Genomic DNA, 26,475 nt, shown 5'->3' on the forward strand with positions numbered 1-26,475 from the left:
AATGTACCTCCTTAACTCCATAGGAAAGGGAATTGTTAAGACCACAAAAGGAAAAACCAAATAAAATCATGAAGGGACAACTTACCAAATCTTCCCAACTTATTTCAGAGGGTCCCTTTTAAGCCAATTTCAATCCACCATAGTTTAGAAGGTACATAAAATTGAGTCACTATTCATTACATATAAAACACATTTAGAATATGACTTAAGACTCTAGAGAGTATATTCTAAGTATATGTATAAGAAGAGAAATACACACACACACACACACACACACACACACACACACACATATATACATATAAAGCTAACTTTCAGTGTTCTGAAAACAAAAGCTATCCCCATATAACAGCCAAATTCCTATATAACTCAATTTGGACATCTCATCTGGTGTGAACTGCACTCATTCCTAGTGTAAACCCCACTGCGCTCTGCAGTGATATACTGTAATGTCACATCGCAATGTGGATTTACTATAAAGGGCTGCTGACGAGTTTCAGAGCAGTAAACATTGCAGCGAGGTGTATTTCACACTGAGCTGGTTTTTATGAAGAACACTTCACCGCCCAGGCACGGCACCAGGATGATGAATGGTGAAAGATGCATGACAAGCTTCATCATTGTTTGTAAATCTTAACTGTTCCTGCTCACTAACTCTGGAGGCAATTTTCAAAGACAGCAGGCCGACAGAAGGACAGCACAGCTTTCCTGAAGGTTATTCAAGTTGTACTTGGGCTAAGCTGTGCCTAGAAAGAGCTGGGCAGTGAAAATCAACTCATTGGTTACACTGAACCTTAACATTCAAATTGTTGTATTGAGGGGAAATTTCAGAGGTCTTAGATTGAAAATTTTGACTCAAAGGGTTATGTTATTCAAAAAGTAAACATAGGGATAAGCAGTTATTCAGATACCTTAACTATTCACTAAATGAACCACGAATGTGGTAGAATGTGATGTAACCAAAGTCCAGATGTTCATAGGAAGCACAGATGTCCAGGGCCGAGATCATCCATGGCAGATAATTCAGTGCTCACAGTTCAGTGAAATCAGTTTAAGGGGAACTGTCTTTTATTTTTCCTTAAAAATTGAATTTAATGATGTCCCAAAACTAGGAATCACCACCATATATTCAAGATCCTAGTAACAAAAATCATTATTATAAAAATATAATAATAAAACAATTTGATAATAATTAGATCATAACAATTTGATAATGGTTTTGTTTTAATAAGCAAGTTTCTGGTCTCAAGAATTTTTAGTTGGAATCCAAACTTTCCCATTCTGCTCTCTAGCTCCTGAGTATCAAAAGATCTGTGTGTAGGTTATCCTACTGTTTAACATTTTTAAAAGTTAAATTCAGTAAAAAAGAAAGCCGATTTAAAAAATTTACAAAAGGCTAGGTGATGTAGTGGATAAAGCACTGGCCCTGGAGTCAAGCCTAACTGGGTTCAAATCCAGTCTCAGACACTTAATAATTACCTAACTGTGTGGCCTTGGGCAAGCCACTTAACCCCATTTGCCTTGCAAAAACCTAAATAAAATAAAATTTACAAAAGAGTAAAACTCAAAGGGAATTTTTTATTTCTTTTGCAAAAACTGTCTAGAGATTTTTAGCCATTTTGCATCACTGACTTTGGCACGTAGTTAAAGTTAATGGACCTCTTTCTCAGGATAATTTTTTAATGCACAAAATGAAATATTTAAAACTACAAAGGAAACCAGATATATTAAAATAAGCATATAATTCTTTCACCTAGGTTCATAGACTCTTTGAAATCTAAAAATTTTGTATTTTCTAAATACAAATAATCATAAAAGATCTAAATCCAAATTCTTACTTTTCTATTTGCTATTTATATGTCCTTGGGCAAATTTTTTGGTATCTAAGATCCTGTTTCTCATTTTTAAAATGAGGTTAGCCCAAATGACAATTATGCTCCTTTTCTAGTTCTAAATGTATGATGCTAAATGGAATTTTTTTTAGAATTTTAAGATTATTTCTGGAAAAGCTTACTATATACAATGATATCATATCTAAATGCCAGCTATGTTCAGAGCAGAAAAGGGCAATTACATAATGCTCTAATTGTTGTTCTGTTGACATGTTCCTTTTCAATGCTAATTATTTGCTGTTTTACTTGAGGTCTTCTGCTTTTATGATAATACCTGCCTTATTTATGTCATTGAACTGTAAGAATAAATGAAAAGACTTTGAAAAGTACAGAATGTTCTGCAAATATAATGCATTCTTGAAGGGCACTCAGAGGTTTTTAGAAGGAATCAATAGATTCAGGGCACAATTGAAGTCTTCAACTTTTTGTGCTTTATGGTCAAGGAGAAGAGATCCATGTTAAGAGATTACACCATATATTTATGTACATCATGTTAATTTTTATTAGAGTATGTAATATGCAATTCCTTTTGAAAAGCTACTTAACTCTGGAATGATATGACATCACAAAACTAGTAAAAGATGAAATAGCTTGTCTCTAATGTTAGAATAAGATGCAAACTCTTTATTCTTTTTAACACATTACAGTGGGCAGTCAAGTAAGGAAATTACATGAGTATATCTGACCAACTCCAGATGGTTTCCTTTGAATTGTCTGTTATTTCTAGACAACAACTGGATAAGTAACTTTTCCAAAGGCACACCTTATAGAATATGTACTATAGTCTAACATCCCTCAATTAAGCCAAAAAGTTTCAATATAATTGTAAACATTTTTTCTTTCTCTTAAGGACATTTTGAAAGAGAATGTTTTTTTAAAAAAAATTGAGTGGGTGGGAAAGAAAGAATAAAAGACATACACACACACACACACACACACACACACACAAGAAACAGAAATTTAATTCCGGTTTTAGTTTAATTTCCTATGTTTTTCTGAATAGGAGGTACACTCATTCATTCTTATCTATATTAGTCTACCTGATATAGGTTATCTATCTATCAAAATTCAAGCCAATTTTATCTACCCACGCACAATGTAGTTATTTCCATTCTATGATACTGTCACAAAATGAATCAGCACTCTTCAAAACAATATTAAAAAGGCTTTTCTGATCTTCTAGGCAAACTTTCTGTAAGTGAAATCAAAGTACAGAGGTTGCACGTGGCAGAAGACATGAAGTATGTGTAATAATCCAACATTTAGTTTGTTGGTTTAATCTATTCCCCTTAAGTAAGGATCATAAAATTCCTAGAATCTTTACCGAAGAGGACTAGGATTGTTGAATAATACCTGACCAAAGGAAAAGGTCTTGGGGTAAGTCACTTTTCCTGTTTGGTCTCTTTCCTTATTTATAAAACAAGGGGTATGCACTAGATCCCTTCCAGCTCAAATACCATGATTCTATGACCTAAGCAAGAGTCTTTAAAAATTTCTCACTTTTGTTTCATGACCACCAGAGAGTATGGGACCTGAAATCCTGGTCATGACAAAAAAGCCACAGTGAGCTTGAATTTGACAGAGGCATGATGAATTTTCCATTTGGAATTTGAAAAAGTCTACAATTTTAATTCACAAAAGCTACTATCATGATCTGGGAGAACTTATTTAAAACTTCTAGTCTCTCAAATTTCTATATCTCTGAATGACTCTTTGCCCAATAGAGACATTGATTTGGGACTTAAAAGCACCAAGATGGGACATTTGTAAATAGTCCTGGTTGAGCATGAGGAAAAGAAAATCTCAATTTAGTAGGGATTCAAGAGTCAAAAGCAACACAAGAAAAATAATTACATACTAAAAACTGAGAATGAAAAACAAACTAAGAATGATGGTACAAGTTTTTGCCATTTTAGATATGAGCTTTTTTGTAGAAGTCCATGAAACATATCTGTACAAACTCCTTCTATTTGTTTATTTGACTTAAAGTTTAGATAGGCTATAGATTGATAGAGCTATCCCAGGGCTCCACTGGACAAAAAAAAATTCCTTCTCTAAATAAAGATTAATATATCCTACACTTTCATATGGAAGTTACCAACTTGCCTTATGCAAAGACAGCATTTTAAAATAGTGGATTAAGTACAAACTGAAATAACTGTTCCAAAATGTTCCTTGAGTTTTTGCAGCATGTAACATAAAAAGGAAAGGTGGGAGAGAGTTCATTTTTACCATGACAGAAACTGGGTTCAAACCCCAGTTGCACATCTTCTTTGCCTCCTGTGACTTTAGACAAGTCACTAAACCACAAGTTGGCCTCATTTCCTCGTCTATGAAGTGAGGGTTTGCATTGGGTGGCCTTTAAATATCCTTCCAGTATTAAAAATATGATTTTATGATACTTTTTCACTCTCTACTCCAAAGAAAGTTTGCCAAGTTATTAATAGGTGGAGAAGGAAAACTTGCAAAAAAGTTCTCTAGTCCAGATTTATAGCTTCTATTTATATTTGTTGTTTTGCAGTCATTTCAGGCATGTTCAACTCTTTGTGACTTAATTTGGGTTTTCTTGGCAAAGATACTGGAGTGGTATTGCACTTCTTTCTCCAGTTCATTTTACAGATGAGCTAGAGGTAAACAGGATGAAGTAACTAAAAAATATTTGAACTCGAACTTCCCAACTGTAGGCCTGGCATTCCAACTCTTGCACCACCTAGCTGCCTCCCTTATTTAAGGTTTACAGAGTGCTTTAGACATATTTCCATTTGATCCTTACAACAATTCTTTGAAGAACATGTTATTTATCCCCATTTTATGGATGAGAAAATTGAGTCTCGGAGATCTTTAAAGAGATGTGGCTCATGGTCCTTGACTAAATCACTTCTCCCCTCTCCAAGGGGCAGGACTCAGTGATATCTGAGGTCCCTTTTACCTCTAAATCTTTGTCTGAGATGGGATATGCATATAGGCTTTCCTGACCAAAACTGTAGGACTCTACCCTGCCCCCCCCGCCAGATGCCTCATTAGCTGAGTGACACCATGGTCATAAAGTGTGACCACCTCATGTCCAGTGACCAGCTGCTTCTAGGGAGCTTCCCCCATTACCATTCACAAAACAAAAGTTAATGAAAATCAGAGGTCACTTGATTTCTCATCTTTTAACCCCTGCCCAGCATAAATGGGCAATTAACACAGGGGAACAGAAGGAATAGAAAGGTATATTGATAACATTTACTTATTATAATCCAAGAAATGCTGGGAACATTTACAAGGCAACTAAGTCACACATGCTTTAGAAATGGGAGGTAAAAATAATGAATATCAACATATCCCTTTTAAATCTCATAGAGAAGAAGGAAATGGAGACTCAAGAAAGTAAATTCAGGTTTATCTAAGACAATAAATCTCTTTGGACAGTGAGAAGAAATTTCTCAGTTCTCAAAGAGTGCTCCAGAAAAGAATTATTGATGATAGGACAAAATTTTCTTCTAACAGCAGAAATCACTCAGGGAGCAAATATTGTGCCAATTTGTATCTAATGAAGTACACAGTTCTTCCGTCATTTCTCTCACTTCATCTTAAAGATTTATATTCTAGTTTGTATGACATTTGCAGGAGTAGAATTAGAGATTTCAAGAGCTAGAGGGGGCTTTCTATTATATATGGCATTGTCTCCCTGAACTAAAGCACAGATCATCACCATCTGATGCCAATGGAAATAGCATTATTTTCAGTTTTCAGGATCTTAAAGAAAAGTGTTGAATTGGATTTGAATTTAGTAAGAAAAATAGTAGGGGAGAAAATATCCAATTCTTACCTTCAACTATATATAGCACTACACTCTGATCATGCATATGTGTGTTTACAAGATGTTTACAAGAAATGTCTCAGAGAGTCCTAGAGTCCCTCCAAATCACATACTTCTCTCCAAGAGTACAAAAACACCTCTTTGTCCCAGATGGTTTTTCTGAAGTATAGGAAGGCAATTTTTAGGTTCAAACAAAATCATTTGATCTCATCAAATTATATACCTAACTATTAATGTATAATAACTTTACACAGGAAGAACCAGTCACTCAGTGGCATATAGATCAAAATATTATGTATAATTTAGAAATGAGATTTTCCCCCCTAATTTAAGAGGAGGGAATGGAAACTTAAGGGTTTAATGGAATGATTTTTTTACAGGGAAGAAAAGTTTTATTTTTCTTTTAGAAAGTTATTTTTTAAAAAAAGAGTTGTTTTTCACTATCAGATCATTGAGCTTAGATCCAAGTAAAAATAAATAATGGAAGCAATTGATGGTATGATTTAGCTTAATTTGCCCTGCCCCATGAGGGTCATTAGGTAGTGGTGCAGAGGTGATTGATGTGAAAATTGCCACCTTCAGACAAATGGTGAGCCTGCTCAGCTACCCAAGAGAGACAATTGCATAGTTCAGTCTTGGTTAGAGAATAGGGAAGACACTGAGAAAAGCGTGTGAGGAATGACATAATTTACTTCTAAAAGCAATTTAAATTCCAGTGTAGTTGATAGTCTTGCCCCATCTATGCAAGACTTCACATGATATGAGCCCCTCTGTTGTACACATCAAACTGACTCACACAAGGGGATTGCTCCCTTGTCATTCCTTTTCTCCCCAGCTATGTCTTTCCTACTACCTGGATCCAAAGATAGCAAACTGAATGTGGAATTATGTATACACAGAAAGATCTCAGTCTTCTCACAATATCAGATATACCAGATGACAGCAAGGGCTCCTTTCCACTTGAAAATTCTATTATACATTTCATATACATATATAGGTTTACTTATAAACTATATATAATTCTCTGCTTCCTCTAGTTCTTTTCACAAGGAGAAAACTGATAACATTTGAAGTTGGAGGGAACTTCAGAGATCATTTAGGACAACCAACCCTCATGGGAATTCAGGGTTGGAATTAAATATAAAGTCCTCTTTGAAGATTTGGATTACTTCACTTTTCTCTATGCACCCCCAACTCTTACCATGGTGCTTCCACACATTTTACAAGGCTCCAGTTATTTATTTTTTCTTGACAGTGAGCAAAATTATGCCTCCTACAACACATGCCCATCACTCTTATTTCCCCTCTAATGAAGCCAAGCAGAACCAACCCTCTTCCACAAGATAGTCTTAATATTTGAATAAAGTTACTATGCCCACATTGTCTTCTTTTTTCTTAAGTTATATGCCACTTATTCCATCAAGCAGTCATTGCGAGGAGGGGTTTTCAGCCTCTCCTCAAGTCGTTTTCCTTCAGCCCTGCTCCAATAGACAAATGGTCAAAGAATATGAAATAAAAGCTATCAATAGTCATGTTTTAAAAATACTCTAAATCACTACTAATTAGGAAATCTAAATTAATGCAACTCTACAATACCACTTCACCTCTATCAGGTTGGCTAACATGACATGAAAGGAAAATAATAAATACTGCTGGAAAAATTGGGACACTAAGGCAATTTTGGTGGAGTTATGAATTAGTCCTATTCTGGAGAACAATTTAGAACTATAGCCATAGGGCCACAAAATTGTATTCTTTAACTCTTGTGACCCATACTGCTATGAGGTCTCTTTCCCAAAGAGATCAAAGAAAAGGTGAAAGGATCTACTTGAACAAAAATATTTATAGCAGTTCTTTTTATGGAGACAAAGAATTGGAAATTAAAGAGATATCCATTCACCAGAGATTGAACATAGACTGAAGTACTTTAAAAAAACACTTTCTTTTCCTTAAGGTCTTGTCCATTTTCTTTTGCAACATGGCTAAATATGGAAATATATTTTGAATAACTTCACATTTATAATTGGTATGAAATTGTTTGCCTTTTCAAGAAGGGAGAAAGGGAGTAGATGTGGGATTATGGGAAAGAATTTAGAAACCAAAATTTTTAAAATTGACTAAAAATTTTTGATGTAATTGGGAAATAGTTCATGAAATAGATAAGAATATACTTTTAATTTCACTTGGTTATAAGAGAATTGATTCATGGAGTGGAGATAATCTGGAAATGTTAGCAAGGTGAAAACAAAAAATATCCCTCCAAAAGCCCCTTAAAATGATTTTTATAAAAACTAAAATGTTTCCTTTCTCTCATGTCAACTGGCCTTGAACTCTTTGAAATTTACTCTCATAATATCTAGGATGCATGTCAAACCATGTCCAGTTTTCATCCTCTTTTCTGTGTCAGATTCAATAAGACAGATATTTCATTCATTATCTCCACTTCTGCTTCAGACATAAGTTCTTCCTTGTTTGCCACAATCAGGTTCAGTAGATCAGGCCGTATTACTTCATCTACTTTTTAAGGAATTAAATTTTAATATTCATGTCAAGAAATCATAAGTCATTCTACTTTGGGCAGAGATAACTTCAACATACATCTTAAAGAGTACAAGTTCCTCTAACATTCCCTCCCTGTCACATGTTGTGTGTATGAGTCTGTATCCCAAACTCTAGCTATTTCAATTTTCTGTCCAGGTAATCTATAGAATACTCTCAGTATAATAAGACTATTTATTGTTCCACTGATCCTCACCCAAATAATTTTCTCTAGTGTCAGTATTTTCTGACTTAAATCTATCTTCTTAATACAAAAGAAGAAAACAATAGGTAAATATAATTTACTTATTTTTTCATTTGAATATCCTTCCATAGCCATATTCCAGGAATAAATCACATTTCTAATAAAACTGCTATACTTTTTAAGTTAAAATTTGCCTCTTTGAAAATTCAACTTTTTATTTTTTATGGCAGTTTTTCTCTCCAAAAATATCAATATTACCTTTTTTCCTTGCTCTCATAACATTTGTCTTTCTCAACCTCTGTGTTCCTTCTCATGTCCCTTTGTTGAAATTTCAAAACCTTCAGGGGTTTTCTATTATGCTTACACTATAAGAGCTCTCACTTTTCTTTATGGAAATATTCCTTCACTGAGAATGAATCTCAATCATTTCAGCAAAGACACATCTCTAACCTACTGAGACAACACTATAGGCCATATGGAGTAGGACAGAATCATAATCACTAGTCAATCAATCAACCAACATTTATTGCAAACCTATGGGTCAGACCCTGTACTCATTATTGAGTAAACAAAGATGAAAAGGAAAAACAAGTTCTTGTCCTCAAGAACCTTTCATTCCAATGTAATTTTTTTTTTATAAAATGTGCTCTTTGAAAGGATCAAACAAGATCCTTCGGGGGGGATAATTAACAAAACATTAGATGACTGTAGTTTGCAAAACGGACAAAATAAAGATAGAATCTGTAGATAGGGAGATGGGTTAGGAGGCTTTAATAATAGGTTAGCCATAAATTTATTATAACTGACTATGTTAGTGGCAGTGGGAAGAGGTACAAACTGCTGAAGGAAGAAATATCAAGACTTGGTGACCAATTGGATATCTTTGTTACAAGAGAGGGCAGGGATTACTTTAAAGATTCAGATTCAAGTGTCTAATATAGAATGAAGCTTCCATGAATAGAAACAGGAAAGCCAAGGGTAGAAGAGATCAAGGTTAATAAAAATATTCAACATATTGAAATGAACTGCAAGAATAATTTTATGATTTTTAACTATCTTTAAATGTTTATATTTCAAGTTATACTCCAAGAAGCACACATTAATTATGATTAAACTTCCCACTGTAAAAGGAAGCAAACTCCTTATCTAGTCTTTTCAGAAATAAACAAAAATAACCATGTTTGGTTAATAATCAATGCAAAAAGAATAAGATAACCCAAACCAACCAGGGAACAATTTACATAATGAACAGGAAAACAATAAAAAAGATCAGAATAACAATTCAGTGACCAAAAATGATTTCTGGGGACTGACACTTCTCTCCCTCTCACCTCAAAGGACTAAAGGGATAGAATAAGGTATACATTTTCAAATGTGATCAATGTTCTAATTGGTTTTGATTACCTATACTTATTTGTTAAAATGGTGGGTTAGATTGGGAAATGGTAGTTTTTTAAAAAAGATGATTTTAAAAGAATTTATGTAAAATAAATTACTCAGTGACAAAATTTTCCAACACTATTGAATCCTATCCAGTTAGTGAATACTTTCTTCTCTATCTAAAATTAGGGCCAGTTGACTGGGCACTTACCAGTTGCTTTTGCTTCAGAATAAGAAGGGCTGTCTTCAAAAGCAAAGATCTGTGACACACTCTGGCTCAGGTATGAGGTCGCAGGATAATAAGAGTGCATCCTGTACTGGGAACCCATAGCATGACGATTCTCAGTGTTCTTCATCTGTTAAAAAGAGAATAAAAAAATTAAATAAATTCAAATTTAAAATGTACTTCCTTTTTATTATGAGACAAACTCCCCTAATTTTAAAATTTATGAGTGTGCAGTAAAGGATCTCATCAAAGAAACTTCAGCAACCAAGAAGCTAGGCTAGTTAGAATGGATAGATGAGATGTAATCCTTAAGATGTCAAATGGGTCCCTCAAAACAATGTATGGACCCCCTCTGGCAAATTTATGGTTGGGTATGACTAGATAGACAGGAATGGAGGAGTTACATTCTGCATCACTGAAGAAAATATCCACATTGATATGGCTACAAATCTATTTAACATTTTGAGTAGTTCTTCGAATCAAAAAAAATTTATCATTACAATTTTATATAAAAAGGATCACAAACTATTTAAATGGAAATGCAACCATAAATTCTGATTCCCAAAGTATAACTCAATCCAGTAACACCTATCTCAATACAAAGGCCTTAGAAATATCCCGATGAACCTAAAGAGAAAGGATTCCCAACTTTTAATTTTTTCCAAGATATTATAGGAAGAAGGAAGGGAGTGAGGAAGGAAAGAAGGAAGGAAGGAGGGAGGGAGGGAGAGAGGAGAGAAAGAAGAAGGGAGTAAGGAAAGAAGGGATGGGGATGGGAGAAAGGGAGAGAAAAAAGAGAGAGATAAAAAAGGGAGAAAAGAAGTAAGTAAACACACCACAGTCCTAGGTGCTGTAACCATGCAATACTAAATAAGCATGAAACTGAGTTCCAATTCAAGGCATATGATCTTTACTGTAATATCTACCACAGAGAGACAGGATGAGGACTGGATCTGTGATTCCATCAGTACAGGGAGCTTCACTAACAACACAGGTTTGGCACCTTTGCTGCAACTTAGAATCTCAGAAAGTGGCATAGAAAACTCCAAGATAGGGTCACTCAGTCACTGTGTGCCAGAGGTAGCACTTGAACCCAGGTCTTCCTGGTTCAAACAGTACAACTCTTCCTTCCATAAACCACTGATATTATTTCTCAATTTTGATACAGAAGTCTCTACTAAAGAATGCAAGGATTAATGAAGTAAATGTTGGTTTAAAAATAAATACCCTACTGATAAAAAAAAAAAAAGGTAGAACTAGCTAGAGCTGGGCACAGTTAATTTCAAGCACTATGATTTCTTATAAAATTGTGGAAATTCATTACATTATATGGCTAAACACATTACAAACTTGAGTTGCTGCTTAATGTACAGAGATTCTTAGAGTATATATAAACATTACTTTAACACTAATAACCGTATTCCATATTTATAATCCTATATTTTTATAACATCACTCTGAGAACAGGTTCAAAAGTGTTCACCAGAAAATTTGTTTTCTTTAGTTAAGGACCTCTGTTCCCAAATCCAAATACAACTGCTGATTTCTGTACTTTGCTTTAAGCAAGCATTATCATATCCCATCTAAAATTTGAGGCTTTACTTGGCTTTAGAAGTTCTTGAAAAGGCAAGTTTGTAGTCAATTGCATTTTACCTGCTTGCCTAATTTTAGACAAGCTGATTGGTCTTATGATTACTCATTTCTTTTTCCTAATCAGTCATTCTTCTAATACATATATTCGAATATACAGAATAGCCTGTACCTAGAAGTGTTCAAAAAATTCTGGATTAGATACTGCCTCAGTGGGTGAGCCTCTGAATTCCAGCTTCACAATAAGGACCAAAAGATTGTCTGTAGTAACAGTTCAGAGTAAATAACTCAGCAGTCATTTAGAATAAAATGGTTTCTTCTTTTGCTGTTACTTCCAAGGTTGCCTCAGGATGACTTTCTAAAGTAATTTCCACAAGGTGTTGAAATCCTCATCCTCTTAATATGGTACATATAGAATCAGAAATCTAGAACTGATTAGGTCACCTAGATCCTCCCATTTTCAAGATTAAGAAACTAAATCTCATAGAGGTTAACTGACTTTCCAACAGATCCAATCAGTTGACAAATTTTCCATTTTTACCTCCACAGCAACTCAAATGTCCGATCCATTCTCTCCATTCACAGGCCTTAGTTCTTACTGCCTTATTTCAATTCCTAAGCACTTCTCCTCCTCTACATTTTTCAACAACCTCTGAATTGGCTAACCTGTGAGTCCATTTGGCAGTTGCTGAAGTTATTTTCCTTAAGACCAAGTATAACAATGTCATTACTCTACTCAATAAATTCCTTTGTTGCCTCTAAGACCAAATAGTTTCTTTTTTTCCATTCTGCAAGGCAATGGGGTTAAGTGACTTGCCCAAGGTCACATGGCTAATTATTAAGAGTCTGATGCTGAATTTAAACTCAGATCCTCCTGACTCCAGCTCTATCCACTGCACCACCTCACTGCCCCTATTAGTTCAGCTTTTAAAACCTTTTATAACCTGGTGTCAACATACCTGCCCCTTCATTGTATTTACCTGCATATACTCTATCATCTAGCAAACTGGCCTTCTCTGTTCATCACACATAATATTGCATCTCCCATCTCATTTTATCATGCCTTGTCTTTGGAGTAACCATCTAATGCTGTCACCTGCACTTCTTGGAATACATTCCCTCTACACCTCCACTTCAGTAAAATTCTCTCTTCCTTTTAAGACATAACCCTAGAAGAGTTTCCTGATCTTCTTTTTTCAAATCCACAGTATACAAGAATTAAGAAAAATTTAAAGAATTTTAAATTTAAAATTTTAAGAAAAATCTGAAGCTGTGTGTATTCACACAGATTCTCTCTCTCTCTCTCTCTCTCTCTCTCTCACACACACACACACACACACACACACACACACACAAGGCATGAATTCCTCAAATCTTAAATTCAGAAGCAACTACAACTTTTTAGTCACATTCACACATAAATAATAATCACTAAACCCTAGTATGGGCAGAGGTACTTAACCTGGGATCCATAAACTTTTTTAAAAGAAATTTTAATAACTTTTTCAGTACAACTGGTTTCCTTTGAATCATGCATATTATTCTGAGAAGGGGTTGATAGGTTTCACCAGTAGTCTAAAAATGTTAAAAATGTTAAGAAACCACTGTGATTTCATTTTTGAAATGTACTGAAAGTATTGAAAGGTATTGAAAGAAACTTGTTTGCAAAGTCCTACCTGCCTGTCTCAAATAAGTTTAAACTTAATTTCTACCAACACAGAACCCAGAAAGTACAGCAACAACAAAAATTGGTATACAATTTGATGGGTCACAAGTAAAAGAAGGGGTAGCTAGGTGCTACAGTGGACAGAGCACTGTACTAGGAATCAGGAAGACATCTTCCCAAGTTCAAATCCAGCCTCAGAAACTTATCTGTGTGACAAGTCATTTAACCCAATTTGCCTCAGTTTCCTCATCCATAAAAAAATGAGCTAGAGAAAGAAATGGCAAACCATTTCAGTATCGTTGCCATGAAAACTCCAAATGATGTCATGAGGAATCAGACACATCTCAAACAACCCAACAACAATAAAAGTAAAAGCAGAAAAAGAAATTACCTGTGATAAAATTCCAAATCTTTAAAACTTGAAATTTCCTCTGCTCTCCTGCCTACAGACTTAAAAATTACAATCCTATTTGGATATGAATTTGTAGTTATTCTTGGATGTTGAAAATATGAACCACCTGTTTTTTAAATTTCTATTTTAGTTTTTCTTTTCTATTTCAAAACCTTATTATTCCTGTATCCTTAAGGGTATTTTTTAAATCTTCTAATAAGAATTTGGGAACTTCAGAAGTAACTGAATGGAGGAACCATTCAATCCTGATGGTACTTTTGTTTCCTTTGTCTCCAGGAGTCTATGGAAAATGACCCATTTCTTTTCAACAGTTTTATTTTTAACTCTTTTAAATTAAAAAAAATAAACAAACCAAGTAAAATCTTAAACAGGGATTTCAGTGAATTATGACTACTCTTATTATTAGTGTAGTAGCTGGCAAGCAAAGAGACATGTTTTATAATCTTATTACCCCTCACGAAGTCTATGAACCAGAGTACGACCAACAGATGGGAGCCAGGCTCTGCCAAGAATATGCATTGTATTAACCTCTGAAGAAAATCTAAAGGCTTTATTAATCTGTTCAGAATAAACAATCTGAACCATAAGGTTTCCTTTTTTATAGATCTTAGCTACTACCCCCATTTTATAGTAACAGTAAAATACCAACAAAGCATAAAAAAAGTTTGACTTCAGTTCTGTAGAAAGATTTGTAAATGCAGTTCTTTGGTCTTGTATTAACTCTTCAGCAAGGAGTATTTGCACTTGTGTGTCAGCTCTCCCACCTGGTAATGGTTTTCATTTAGTTTTGCATTGTTTTTAAGTTTCTAGTTGTCTTATTTATAAAGAACTGTTTGTATGTTTAGTTGCATCAAAATTGATGGAAAACAAATAAAAGAAGATTACTTCTGGAGAAGAAAGTGAGGATAAAATTCCAAAACATTGGAAAACAAAAACTATGTGCAAAAAATATGATATTCAAAATTCCAGGAGCTCCAAAAGCTCTACTATCACCCTTGTACTCTAATTGCAAAAGGATCATTAGAAATGAATCCTAACTTTTATTAAGTCAATACTTTTTAAATGAAGTATGCATGCTCTGGAGCTGGTAAAGTTTGGACATCCATGACCATGATAAGGGTGGTAAAGAATAGGCCTTGACTTCTGTTCCCCTTTCAAGGATTTTTGTGGTTGTAAAGTGATTTTCCCTCATCCCACACCCCCAAAAAAACTCTCAAATTAGAAGTCAATGGTTATCTAATTGTTTTACCCTCTTGTCTAATTAATCACTGTAATTTTGTTACAAAAATTAACCACCAAATCTGAAATTATTTAAATAGAGAAATATGAAAAAATCTTATTCTTTTAGTCATCTGCTAATATCAGAATTCCACTGATTCAGTGTATCCATTTTCTTCCCCCTTTAATAATTTAAGGTACATTTTATAATGTCCTAAGCTGGAAATTACTCTGTGGGAGGTTAGGAGTTGAATTTTGCGTCTTCCAACTCAATGACAAATTGTCTCATTCCTGACAAATCACTATTCCTGGATGTGGTAAAACACAGAAAGTAACCAGATGGAACTTTCTCCAGTTATTTCCAAATTCTGCAAAGGAAGTAATTCTTGAGGCCAAACTTCAGTTTAACAACTTAATTGTTAAGGAGGCTAACTCATTTGCTGCTAGATTTTTTTTTTAATAGGTACCAGTTCTTGGATCCTGAGAAGTGTCCAAAATGTCTAAAGATTTTGCTTCTTAATGAAAATTCTACTCTCTAACAGGGAGTCAGCATAGCCAAACTAGTAACAAAAATTGTTCACAATTTAAGTGATTTTCCTAAACAATACCAGGACCAAAAACAGATGGTTCTTACTGGCCTTTCTATTCCCAAACAACACACCATCCACAGTGTTATACAACAAGGACACACTCATAAATATAAATTTTGCAATGTGCATCAAGTGCCCATGGGACTACTGAATAGGCCTTCTAATTGTTCTCTCTACTTCAAGGTTTTCCTGTCTTCAATCCATACTCATTCACCAGAGTGGTATTCTAAAGCATAGACTTAGCATATCACTCCTCCTCCACTTACCCAATGACTTTCTGTGGCTCCCTTTGGCTTCCACGCTCAAATAAAAAATCTACCGTTTGGTTTGCCCTTTCCTACCTCTCTGGTCTTCTGTGTAACCTATAATCCATCAACACTGAATGACTCTTGCTAGTCCTTATACACAACATGCCAGCTCCCAAATCCACACTTTTGCACTGGTTGATACCTCCTCATCTCTTATTCTTCCCAGGCAGGCTTCCTTCAACTCTTCTTTCAGCTTTCATCCCATCTGCTAGAAGAGTTCCCAGGTCCTTTCCCGTCTAACATCTTCCCTTTTGTCATCCTTCCCTTCACTCTTTATTTATCTTTTATAGTTATCTAGTTATTTACATGTTCTCTCCCCCTTTAGAATCTATTCTCCTTGAGGACAGGTACTATTTTGGCCTTTCTTGCTTTAGAATGTTTTCATTTCTTTCAAATAATAATAATAATAATAATAATAATAATAGTTTAAACTTAATGCTACTACCATTTGAAAGGAATGAAAGAATTAAATAGGATCTTCACTGTCAAAAAAAGGGTAGACTTAGCCTTCTCAGAATATTTTTAAATGTGCAAAGTGACACTCAAAGAATTACAAAAGAAACCAATTTTACTAGAAAAGGGTTTTTTAAAAATAAGCTCCCAGATCCCCCAGGTTTAGAACTTTTGATGCATAACTTTAGTTTCCAAGCAGTTTATAATTTATTGTCTTATTTTGTCTTTGCAATAGGAAAAAAAATCAATATTTTAGAAAATAAAGCAAAGACAGTGGTTGATGTGTGTGGAGAGCCTTTTGCACCTTTAAAATGGTGCAGCTGTAATAGTGCTCTAGCCACAAGCTAGCTGCTCTGGCCAGGGAATCACCAGAGCTCAGGCCCTAATTCCCTCCCTGGTGGGCTGCTCCACTTAGCATGCCATTCAGTTCTGAGTCTCTGAGCTGTGAAAAGTGGCTAATCAGCTAATGGATATTTCAAAGGGAAATGATTACAGGTGACAACTTAGTATGAAGCCTAAGCCCCAAGTGAACAGTGGAGTGTGACAAGAGTACTTCATCTCCAATTAATGCTCATCTCAGAACCTGAATCCCTCTCGCTTTTCCATCAAACCCTTTTCCTCTCCTTTCTTGCTATGCTCCCTCATTTGATTTTTCAGGATGAAATCATCCTCTCTCGTTTTCCAAGTCTTCCACTCCTGTGTCCCTCCTTCCACTTGTCATCATATGGAACCAAAGAGAATATTTTAATATTAGCTAATATTTAGCATTTTACATCAATTAACAATGATTTAAAATTATATTTACTAAATAAAACTGGATAGAGGATAGATGGCTGGCCTTGGAGTTTAAGAGCTATTGAATCAAGAATTGCTTCCTACAAATGCTACCTATGAGATCACATGTGATCTCAGTGCTTCCAAGCAACTTTCTATACTCCTAGTTATATAAGTGCTCATATGACTCAATGGAGTGATTTTGCACACCAGGAATTCCTCACACTGATCAAGTTGGCATATTGGACCTCCCATTATTCTCCCCCACCAAAGTAGGATCAATGCTAAGTATTTTTAAAAATCAACTAACATGAATTTACTGAGGGCGGCTAGGTGGCACAGTGGATAGAGCACCGGCCCTGGAGTCAGGAGTACCTGAGTTCAAATCCAGCCTCAGACACTTAATAATTACCTTAGCTGTGTGGCCTTGGGCAAGCCACTTAACCCCGTTTGCCTTGCAAAAAAACGAAAACAAAAACAAAAAACAAAAACAAAACACGAATTTACTGAGTACTTATCATAGACCCTGAACTGTTTCTGGTTCTGGAGATACAAATACAAAGTATAAAGCAATGACTACTCTCTTAAGAGCTTATGTTCTATAGCACTAATTTAAGCATTCCACTTTGGTACTAAAAAACTCTTTAGAGAAAAGGTGAGTGCCTTCAAGCACAGTTCAAATCAGGAAAAAACTAAATGAAAGGGAAGCAGATGTCCTAAGAGTTCCCAAGATGGCCTTGTGCATTGTTGGAAATGCTTGGGGGCTACTAGGCAGGGTAGGGGAGAGCACTGAATCTGGAATCAGGAAGACTTTTAATTTTTCAATCCTCCCTCAAAATCTTTCTAAGCTATGTGACCCTGAGCAAGCCACTTGACATCTATCTGCCTCAGTTTCCTCATAAGTAAAATAAGGATAATAATAGCATCCTCAGCTGCACATTCCTGAATGAATAAATGCTTATTGAATTGCTTTGGCTTGGTTCACTATGGGGCCAGTGTAGTCCAGAGCCAAATTTAAATAGAGTTCAGCTTTCTAGGCCTGATTCTCACCTTATATCTCTAGAAACAGGGCCTCCCAGGGATTCTTCATCCCTCCAGTTCCAAAGTCAGGCCCCTCTAAATGACCTAATGCTTGCTTACCAAAGGAGGCAAACCCATCTAAGCATATATATATATATATATATATATATATATATATATATATATATATATATATATACACACACGAGGGAGAAAGATAAAACAGAAAGAAACTTCACTTTTCAGAGAAAAGTAATGCATATTCATATAACTTATAAAGAATATAGTTGATTTGTTTTGGGTCATGTTTAAACAACAAATCAGTGATGTAAGTTATGGGAATCAGGTTCCAAAAGTTCAGAAAAGAATGATCGGTCTAATCAAATGGAAAAAAGAAGATACCTCAAGATGAATTGGAGGCTCATAAAGATGACAGCTCAACAAAAATCATGAATGCTTCTGATGAGGAAGAAAAAGAGTTTGTGTATGATATCACAGAGAAATTCTACAAGGAGCCTGGGTTTTATGGCAGTCGTTAAAATTCAATTTAACAAATTTTGAGTAATCACTCAAGATCAGTTACTGTGCTAGGTACTATAATAATGTGGAAAGGAGCAGAATGGGTGAAGAGCATGGGTAGGTGGTAGGAGCTGTCTAGGCCAGCACTAAAGGTGAGGAGAATAACAAGACAGACAGGGCTTAGCTGGGATACCTAGCACTGAACTTCCTGAGAATAAAATACACTGATTTAGTAGTGCTCCTGTAGTTCTTCAGGGGTGCACTAACCAGTAAGAAAAGAGTCAGAAGATACAGGATATGTCTAGCAATCCCTACCATGATCATCTTATACCATGTTCTGTGGCAGTTCTCAGTATTCAATGTCAGTAAAGGGTTAAACCTTTGATGGGAAGGCCAAAGATAGTCCCAGATATGTTTCTGGTATGGTACTTCTTCCAAGGGACCATCCAGTTACCCAAAGTTTGAAATCACAGTTCAAAATTCTCAATAATTGCTTTTTAAAGCGTTACTGATCAATTATCCTTAGGATTAGAGGAACAAAATGGTGTATGTAATAGAAAGAACACTACATGTGGAGCTGAGTTTGAATCTGAGTTTTACTCCTTCTCTATCTAGGACCTGAATTTGAATCTGTAATTTACTTCCTATCTCTCAGTGGGAAAGAGTCTTCAGACCAATAAAATCATGGGCTACTGAAATAAATATTGCAGGAACTACACAAAACTCTTTCCTTCCCTATTTAATATAATGTCGAATTGCTATGACTTGGTTCACTATGGGGGCAGTATAGTCTGGGGATTTCAAATTTGAATAGAGTTCAGCTTTCTAGGCCCGATTCTCATGTGTCACCAAACTGTTTTCTACTACTAATATTTCAAAAACATAAAAAATGATTCCAGATAAATCTTTGGGGATACTATTTGTAGAACTAATCTAAGTCCTCGGCCATCTTTCTCATGGCTGTCAAATTTGTACTCCTAAAAGCAAAATTATGACTAAGGCACTTCCCTAATCAAAAATTTTTCTTATGCCTTTAAGATAAAATTCAAACTCCTCAGTTTGGCCTTTAAAGAGCTTCATAATTGGGATCTGACCTTTTCACTTACTTCACTTTCAGACTTACCCTCAAAGCCCCTCCCACTTACTTTCATCAAATATAATTACAGTTCTCCAATCAAAGATCAAAAGTTCAATTTCCTGACCCCTACCCTTTGTACACATTATCCCTTAAGCCTGAAAAGCACTCCCTCTTCACCTCTGCCTTTTAGAATACTTAGGCTCTTCCATGGTTGAACTCTCTTAGAAATTTTTCCCTATCTTGTTAGTTTTAGGTGATTTCTCTTCCTCAAATTTTCTTGAATTTATAGAACTGCTACATGCTGCATCCTCCAATAAAATGTAAGCTCACTGTGGAACAGGAGCAGGTTTTTGTCTGTTTTTGAAAAATCCTTTTCTTTGTAACCCATGCAGCATCTACCAGTGTCTTGCACATAGTAGGCGATCAATAAAAAGTATGAATTCTGGTTCCTACAGTTTCCAATTGTGAGACCATGGGAAAATAATCTCAATTTCTCTGAACCTCACTTTTACCCTCTGTAAAATGAAACTAAAAATGTTTACAATAATCTACCTGACATGGTTGTTATGAAGATAGCACTTTCTAAACTTTCAGGTGCTAGGTGGTGGTTTTTAAATTGTCATTTAGAATTCTTATATTTGATTCCCAGAAAGACAAGGTATTCATATGATGGATATTTCAGATTTATATAGCTAATCACAATACTCTGCAACATTCTTCAAGATGAAAAAGGGAAAGAAAAGGAGATCGTAAAAGGCATGTTCTGGAACTTAGTTGGACTTTGGAATAGGAAATCTTAAAGGTATTCATATCTGTCTCACCTTGATAGACAAACTTAATTAACCTTTGCTATTCTGTTCCAACCTACTGTTTTAGACAAAAGCACTGACCCATAAACAATATGTTACCATCTGAATCTCAATTGCTGAGACACCAAGAGATATAGCCCTATCAGCAGTATTGGAAAATAAACACTTAGATTAGCTCCTCTAAGAAATATGGATTATATTCATGTCACACATGAGTTGTCAGAAACATTAGGATACTTTTAGCATAAATCTGCTGTGTGAAGGCTAGCTTATGAAGATAGTGCATGATATACTGCCAAAAGGCCAAGTTGGGATTATTTGGGGTTATCTACAAAGTTTACCTATACATGTACAAACACAAAGGCAAACAGACAAAAAAATTACTCATCTGCTTTCCAAGTTATAGTAAAACTATCAGTGCATCCTCATTTAAATGGATAAAATGAATAAAACAAATGAAGGTAAGCAAAGAAATGCAAAATTTGAAATCACAGAATATTTGACCTGGAAGAGACTTTAGGAAGAATTTAGTCCAATACTCAGAGATCTTCAGTGGTTTGCACGAAACCTTACAAATACTTGAGTAAAATCATAAGGGTAGAGAACATCTTATTTAAACTTTGGATCTTCTCTAGCACCTAATATGATGCTCTTCATACAGTATGCACTTAAAAATAGTGAATAAATAAATGGTGACAGTTAGGACTAGAAGCTTTCTTAATTCTTTCTACTAAATAAGAACATTTTTCCCCAAAGAATGGCATGATTTCAAAGAAGAAATGGGATGACCAATTCTCCGGGCCAGTATCTGCATTCAAAATTGTCCCAGATAGTTAGTTATGTGAGCAGAAGTCTATACAAAGGTATTTGGAAGTAGCAAGGGACGGTGAAAAGAATGCTGGACCTGGTGTCAGAGGGTCAGTTTGAAACCCCTCTGTGCTTTCTTTCTCCTGAGTGACCTTGGGCAAGTGATGTTACCTCTCTAAACCTGTTTCATCTGTGCAATAAAGGGGATCTTGAACAAGATGATCTAGGAAAATCCATTCTTCTGCCATATACTGATTTGCAGAACAATGATGGAAATTAGATTAATCAATTGGAATTTTGTTAGAGCTACAGATCATTTCACCTAACTACTATATTTTAGAGATGAGAAAATAGAGGCCCAGAGAGATGGAATTACTTAAATAAGGTCACATAACTAATTAACAGCATAGTAAGTAAAAGAACAAAAGTCTCTAGATTCTCACTCTTAAGAACACATTCAGTGCATGACACCCAAGTACACCTTGCATCTCAAAAAAAAAGACAATTAGCATCTGGGGTTCTTTTTCTAGTTTGTATTTCTAAAGTAAAGTTGAGTTTTTTTTTTTAATTTTTAAGTTTAGTTAAGTTTTAGTTATTTACTCTGCTGAATATAATGTCCTCTTGGATTGTGTTTAATAAATGTTTGCCTTTAAAAAACTTTCCCGGGGGTACACCTTAAATAAATGTGCTGTACACAACCATGATACAAGCCCAGTATAAGGTTTTTCTCTATGCTGCATGTAACATTAGGTGAGGCCTAGCCTGATTCCAAAGAATAGGTGGAAAAGGGCAGGAGGTGTAATCTGATATATTTTTAAACAGAAAATGTTTGATAAAGATCAAGGTAGCAATGGATTTAATAGAATGAGTTATTCATTGTGTTTTTTTAGAGGTATATTTTGAAATACTGAGTATAGTAATACTTCTGTTAATGAATAGAATGAGTTATAAAAATGCATTTTGGCATGAGTAACTGTTATCAGAGGGGGAAAATAATGAAGTATATACAAGATTTATTCCAATGAATTAACCCCATTTTCCCCTTCTTCTTGCCCATTTCTAGTCAAGCTAACTATATTTCTCCTCAATCAGGTCCTGACTGAGTTCCTGAGGTGTTCTGACCACCTCCTTCTTCAGTTGTCTTTGTCATTGCCCAAAGCTGAAGGGATCTAAATTTAGTGCTAACTCCCTCCACACCCAAGCTAATTTAATTAAAGGAATCTTGCTCAGAGACTTGTTAATCCACATAACAGCTTATGGTTGGGGAGTAGTGTAAAGCTTTACCGAACAAAAATCAACTGCCACCTCCCCAAGCATACCTAGTGATGATCATTTAAAAAAAAAATTTAAGACTTTGCTGGGGCAGGGAGGAGGAGATGATTATTAATTGAAAGACAGTTATTAATTGAAGAAATAAGTTGTTTTTGTATTTGTTCATTGTAATAGAAGGGAAGAATGTCTTAAGAGCTTAAACTTCCCAACTCGTGGTCCCTGTCACCGTTCTATAAATTCCTAATTGATCTCTTAGTCTTCAAATTCTTCTCTTTCTAATCTGTCATCTCAAATAATAACCAATCTCACTTTCCCCTTATACTTATATGTATGTGTGCATATATATTTTATAAATAAATGCATGCAGGTGTAAAACATATTACAAACCTTTATAAGCATACATAGATACATACATACATATATATGTGTATGTATGTGTATGTGTATGTATGTATATGTGTATATATATATATATAGTATGGATAAGTATATTTTACATGCCTTGTACCAAAATAATTTGTTTGTTTTCCTATGTGTATAGGAAAAAATATAGACACCTTAGCACAACATTCAAAGATCCTCAATGGTTTCAGCTTGTCTTTCTTTCATTGGCTCTCCTCCTCTATGTTCTAGATCTCCCTGCAATATGGACTTGTAGAGGACTATTCTCTTTTTCTAGTTACTCTATTCAAAACTCCTCCCTCAATTGCCACCAACTTTATGAAACCTTCCCCAACAGAGACCTCTCTCCCTCATGACATTTGGTGGGGTGAGGGAGGAGTGGTCTCCCCATCTCCTCCAGGGTAGAACACAGAGACTCTAGGCCTGAACCCTCATTGATGGGCAGGTAAGCTTTGACCAGCTCCATTCCTCAGACAGTTCCCACCCTTGGGAGCTCGCCATATTCATGTTGGACATGACATGGACATTTGATATGTTTTAGTCCTACTGCAACTCAGATCTCCCGAAACCACCACCCTCAGCCTCTCCAGTAGCAGACATGGTTCACCATGCCAGGACCTCCTCAGGTTTCTCTTGGCCCTTTATCTACATCATTCCTTTGCCCTAATCATGTTTTATCTTGTATCATATTTGTGTCCCTGTCATATGCTCCTATTAAGACTGTAAGATCTCTAAGGACAGTGACTGTGCTGGTGATTGTTTTTGCTGAAATCTCCTCCTCTACAGTGTCTTGCACACATGTACCTAAAAAAGTGCATTGATTCAAATGACTGAATCAATACATACTTATTTAGTACCTAATACATGGGAGAGAAGGGATAAGCTGTAGAACTGTCATCACCAAGGATGTCAAGGTAGTTTTATGTCAACTGCCCCTTATCCAAAGAGCAGTCTCAGATGAATTTGTCTGTCTTGAGCTAACAGAGATTTGTGGTCCAATCACAGATTCTCTGTCCTATTATGCAACAGGAATAACATTTGTGGCACTGGAATAAACTCACAATCAATGGCTATTGTGGTTGTCCAGAAGCTCAGTTTCACTTCTGCATTTAATTGCCTGCAAAAGCTGTTTATTGCCTTCTGCCCTCCTCCACCAGCAACATTATCTCTTAAATAAACATGTTGTACTAGGTTGACAAGGGAGAGGCTAATCTCAAATAAGCAGAAATAAATATGGGAGAGTCTGGTAGGAAAGCCACAGAAGAAATCCTCCCCACCTTTTTGATTCTTTGCTACTACCTCACTCCACAAAATACTTAGACACAATCCCAAGTATGCCAATTAGCAAAACTAGCACCATAGATTCATTTCTTCTTACAATATTTTATTCAACCATGCTTCAGAAAGCCAATCACTGTCCTTGGATATCTTAAATTCTCACTTTAAAGGTGACAACCTCATTGTCTGGATACACAGCTAGTTGGACCCCATCAACATCACACAATTAGAGATCTAGAGCTGGAAGAGACCTTGGAGGAAGGACATCCCTTCCAACAGCATCACTTTACAAAGGAGGAAACCAAGGCTCAAAGAGTAAAGAGAATCATCCAAGATAATTCAAGTAATAAATGGGAAAAGTATCTGACTCCAAATTCAGTATTTTTCTACCTATACCATGCCACCTCCAAGTGACTTCATTTAATCTTTTTGATGTATAATAGAGTGACAGACTTTCCTATGAGTACATGGTGAAATTAAACAATTGGTAGTCACACGGCACATCCTGAGAGAAACAAAAATGGGAATTGTTCCCAGAAGCACAGATGAGACTCCTCCCATATCTGCAAACCCAGGGGGGAAATCTTGGGAGAAAAAAAAGAGAAAGCTCTTAACTCTTAGATCAAATGACTATCATAGGTAATTAATTCACTGCAGAACTAAAGCTGAAAGAGAACTATAATACTAGGGAAGTGGTACTGTCCAGAGGAAGGTATCTCCTTTTCAGAAGAGCACCTGGTTGGTTATTTAACCTCCAGGAGAATATAACAAGGCTCTTTTCACACCTCTCTCAGGTTCAGTTAAAGTAAGGTCAATTCACAATAAAAGCAAGAACTTAATAAAGGTCTCACACAGTAAATGTCATCTGAGGGATCTGGGGAATTTGGGAGGGGAAAGATTACTAAGATTCCAGGCTCAACACACACACACACACACACACACACACACACACAAACCCCTTTCATTCTTTATCATGTGAATCTTTATACACATAATCCCATTCTCTATTTTCTTCTACCCTTAAAAATCTTAAACAACAAAAATAGAAAAACAGAATTGTCTGATTATAGTCTCTTTCCCAAAACTAAAATAAAATATACACCAAATTAGCAGGGAAAATTCTCTTTACAATTCTCATTCTAGTAGGGGGTGGGGGGAAGGAAGTAAGATGGGGGGAATTGTAAAATTCAAAATAAATAAATAAATTTTTAAGAAAAAGAATTCTCATTCTAAGGACTTCTTAACAAGAACCTAAATATTATTATTCTTCCCCGCCTTTTCTTTAAAACCTTGGAGTTTCTTTAGTGTAATAAAAAAAGCCATAGTACCCTAAACATAGCTAACACTGTGCAGAAAAACAGAACATAATAAACAGAAAAAAAATGCTGAATGGATTAGTAAATACAGAAATTTCTAAAGAAAAGAACTAAGCCATACAAATGTAAGAATAAATTTAAAACTTATTGCATTTTGGGGGGAAGGGTGCCAATGCCTTAATGCTTCAAGTTGTTTTTAAGTATACTTTCCATTTTTTAAGATCTTTAAAGAAGCTGCATTTTTAGCACATAGGCAAAACATTTAACTTCTACTATGGTGAATACTGATGGTACCCACATAAAGAAGAGCTCTTTTGAAGGTGTTCAGTCATTTTTAAGAGTATAAAGGGGTCCTCATACCAAAAAGTTAAGAACTGGTTGTTTGGTATGAAAAGCACCAACCTCAGAGCTTGGAAGAACTGAGTTCAAGTCTTCCTTCTGATCCTTCCTGGCTACAGAAATTCTCAAGACAACTCCCTAATACTATAAGCAACAGATGAATTGCAAATATTCATTGGTAGGAGTTTCAAATACCAGAGAGCTTTTTCAGACCAATGAAATCACAAATATGGATGACTCAAATGGTCCCTACCTCCACCCCCCCAAAATAAAATAAAACCACAATCTTGTTTTAAATGTAAGAAATTAACTTTCAGTACTGTTATGTATATCATAAAGGTTTGTTTACTTGAATGGAATTTATTCCCAAAAATAGCATGTTCTTGTCCTGGTTCTTTTCTCCTGGCCCCCCATGCACATCTTCATTTCCTATGTTCATCCTCCCAAGGAAGAAAACTCAGAGAATTTATATGGTATTCTAAACTGAGAAAAAAAGTTTAGTAGTTCATCTATCAAAGTCAGAGGATCTTAACCTTTTTTGTGTCAAAGACCCTTCTGGTAGTCCAATGAATCCAGGA

At 35.4% G+C, this 26,475-nt stretch overlaps 1 protein-coding gene across 1 annotated transcript in view; it reads right to left on the reverse strand.

The window, feature by feature from the left end:
* Positions 1 to 26,475, reverse strand: part of DMRT1 (doublesex and mab-3 related transcription factor 1) — a 122,619-nt gene that overhangs the window by 42,675 nt on the left and 53,469 nt on the right. The window contains exon 4 of the mRNA XM_074196516.1: positions 10,032 to 10,176. Within this exon, the coding sequence (XP_074052617.1) occupies positions 10,032 to 10,176 (145 nt within the window). The remainder of the gene's footprint in view (positions 1 to 10,031; positions 10,177 to 26,475) is intronic.

This window comes from Macrotis lagotis, chromosome 8 (genome assembly GCF_037893015.1).
Source record: "Macrotis lagotis isolate mMagLag1 chromosome 8, bilby.v1.9.chrom.fasta, whole genome shotgun sequence".
Taxonomy (NCBI): domain Eukaryota; kingdom Metazoa; phylum Chordata; class Mammalia; order Peramelemorphia; family Peramelidae; genus Macrotis; species Macrotis lagotis.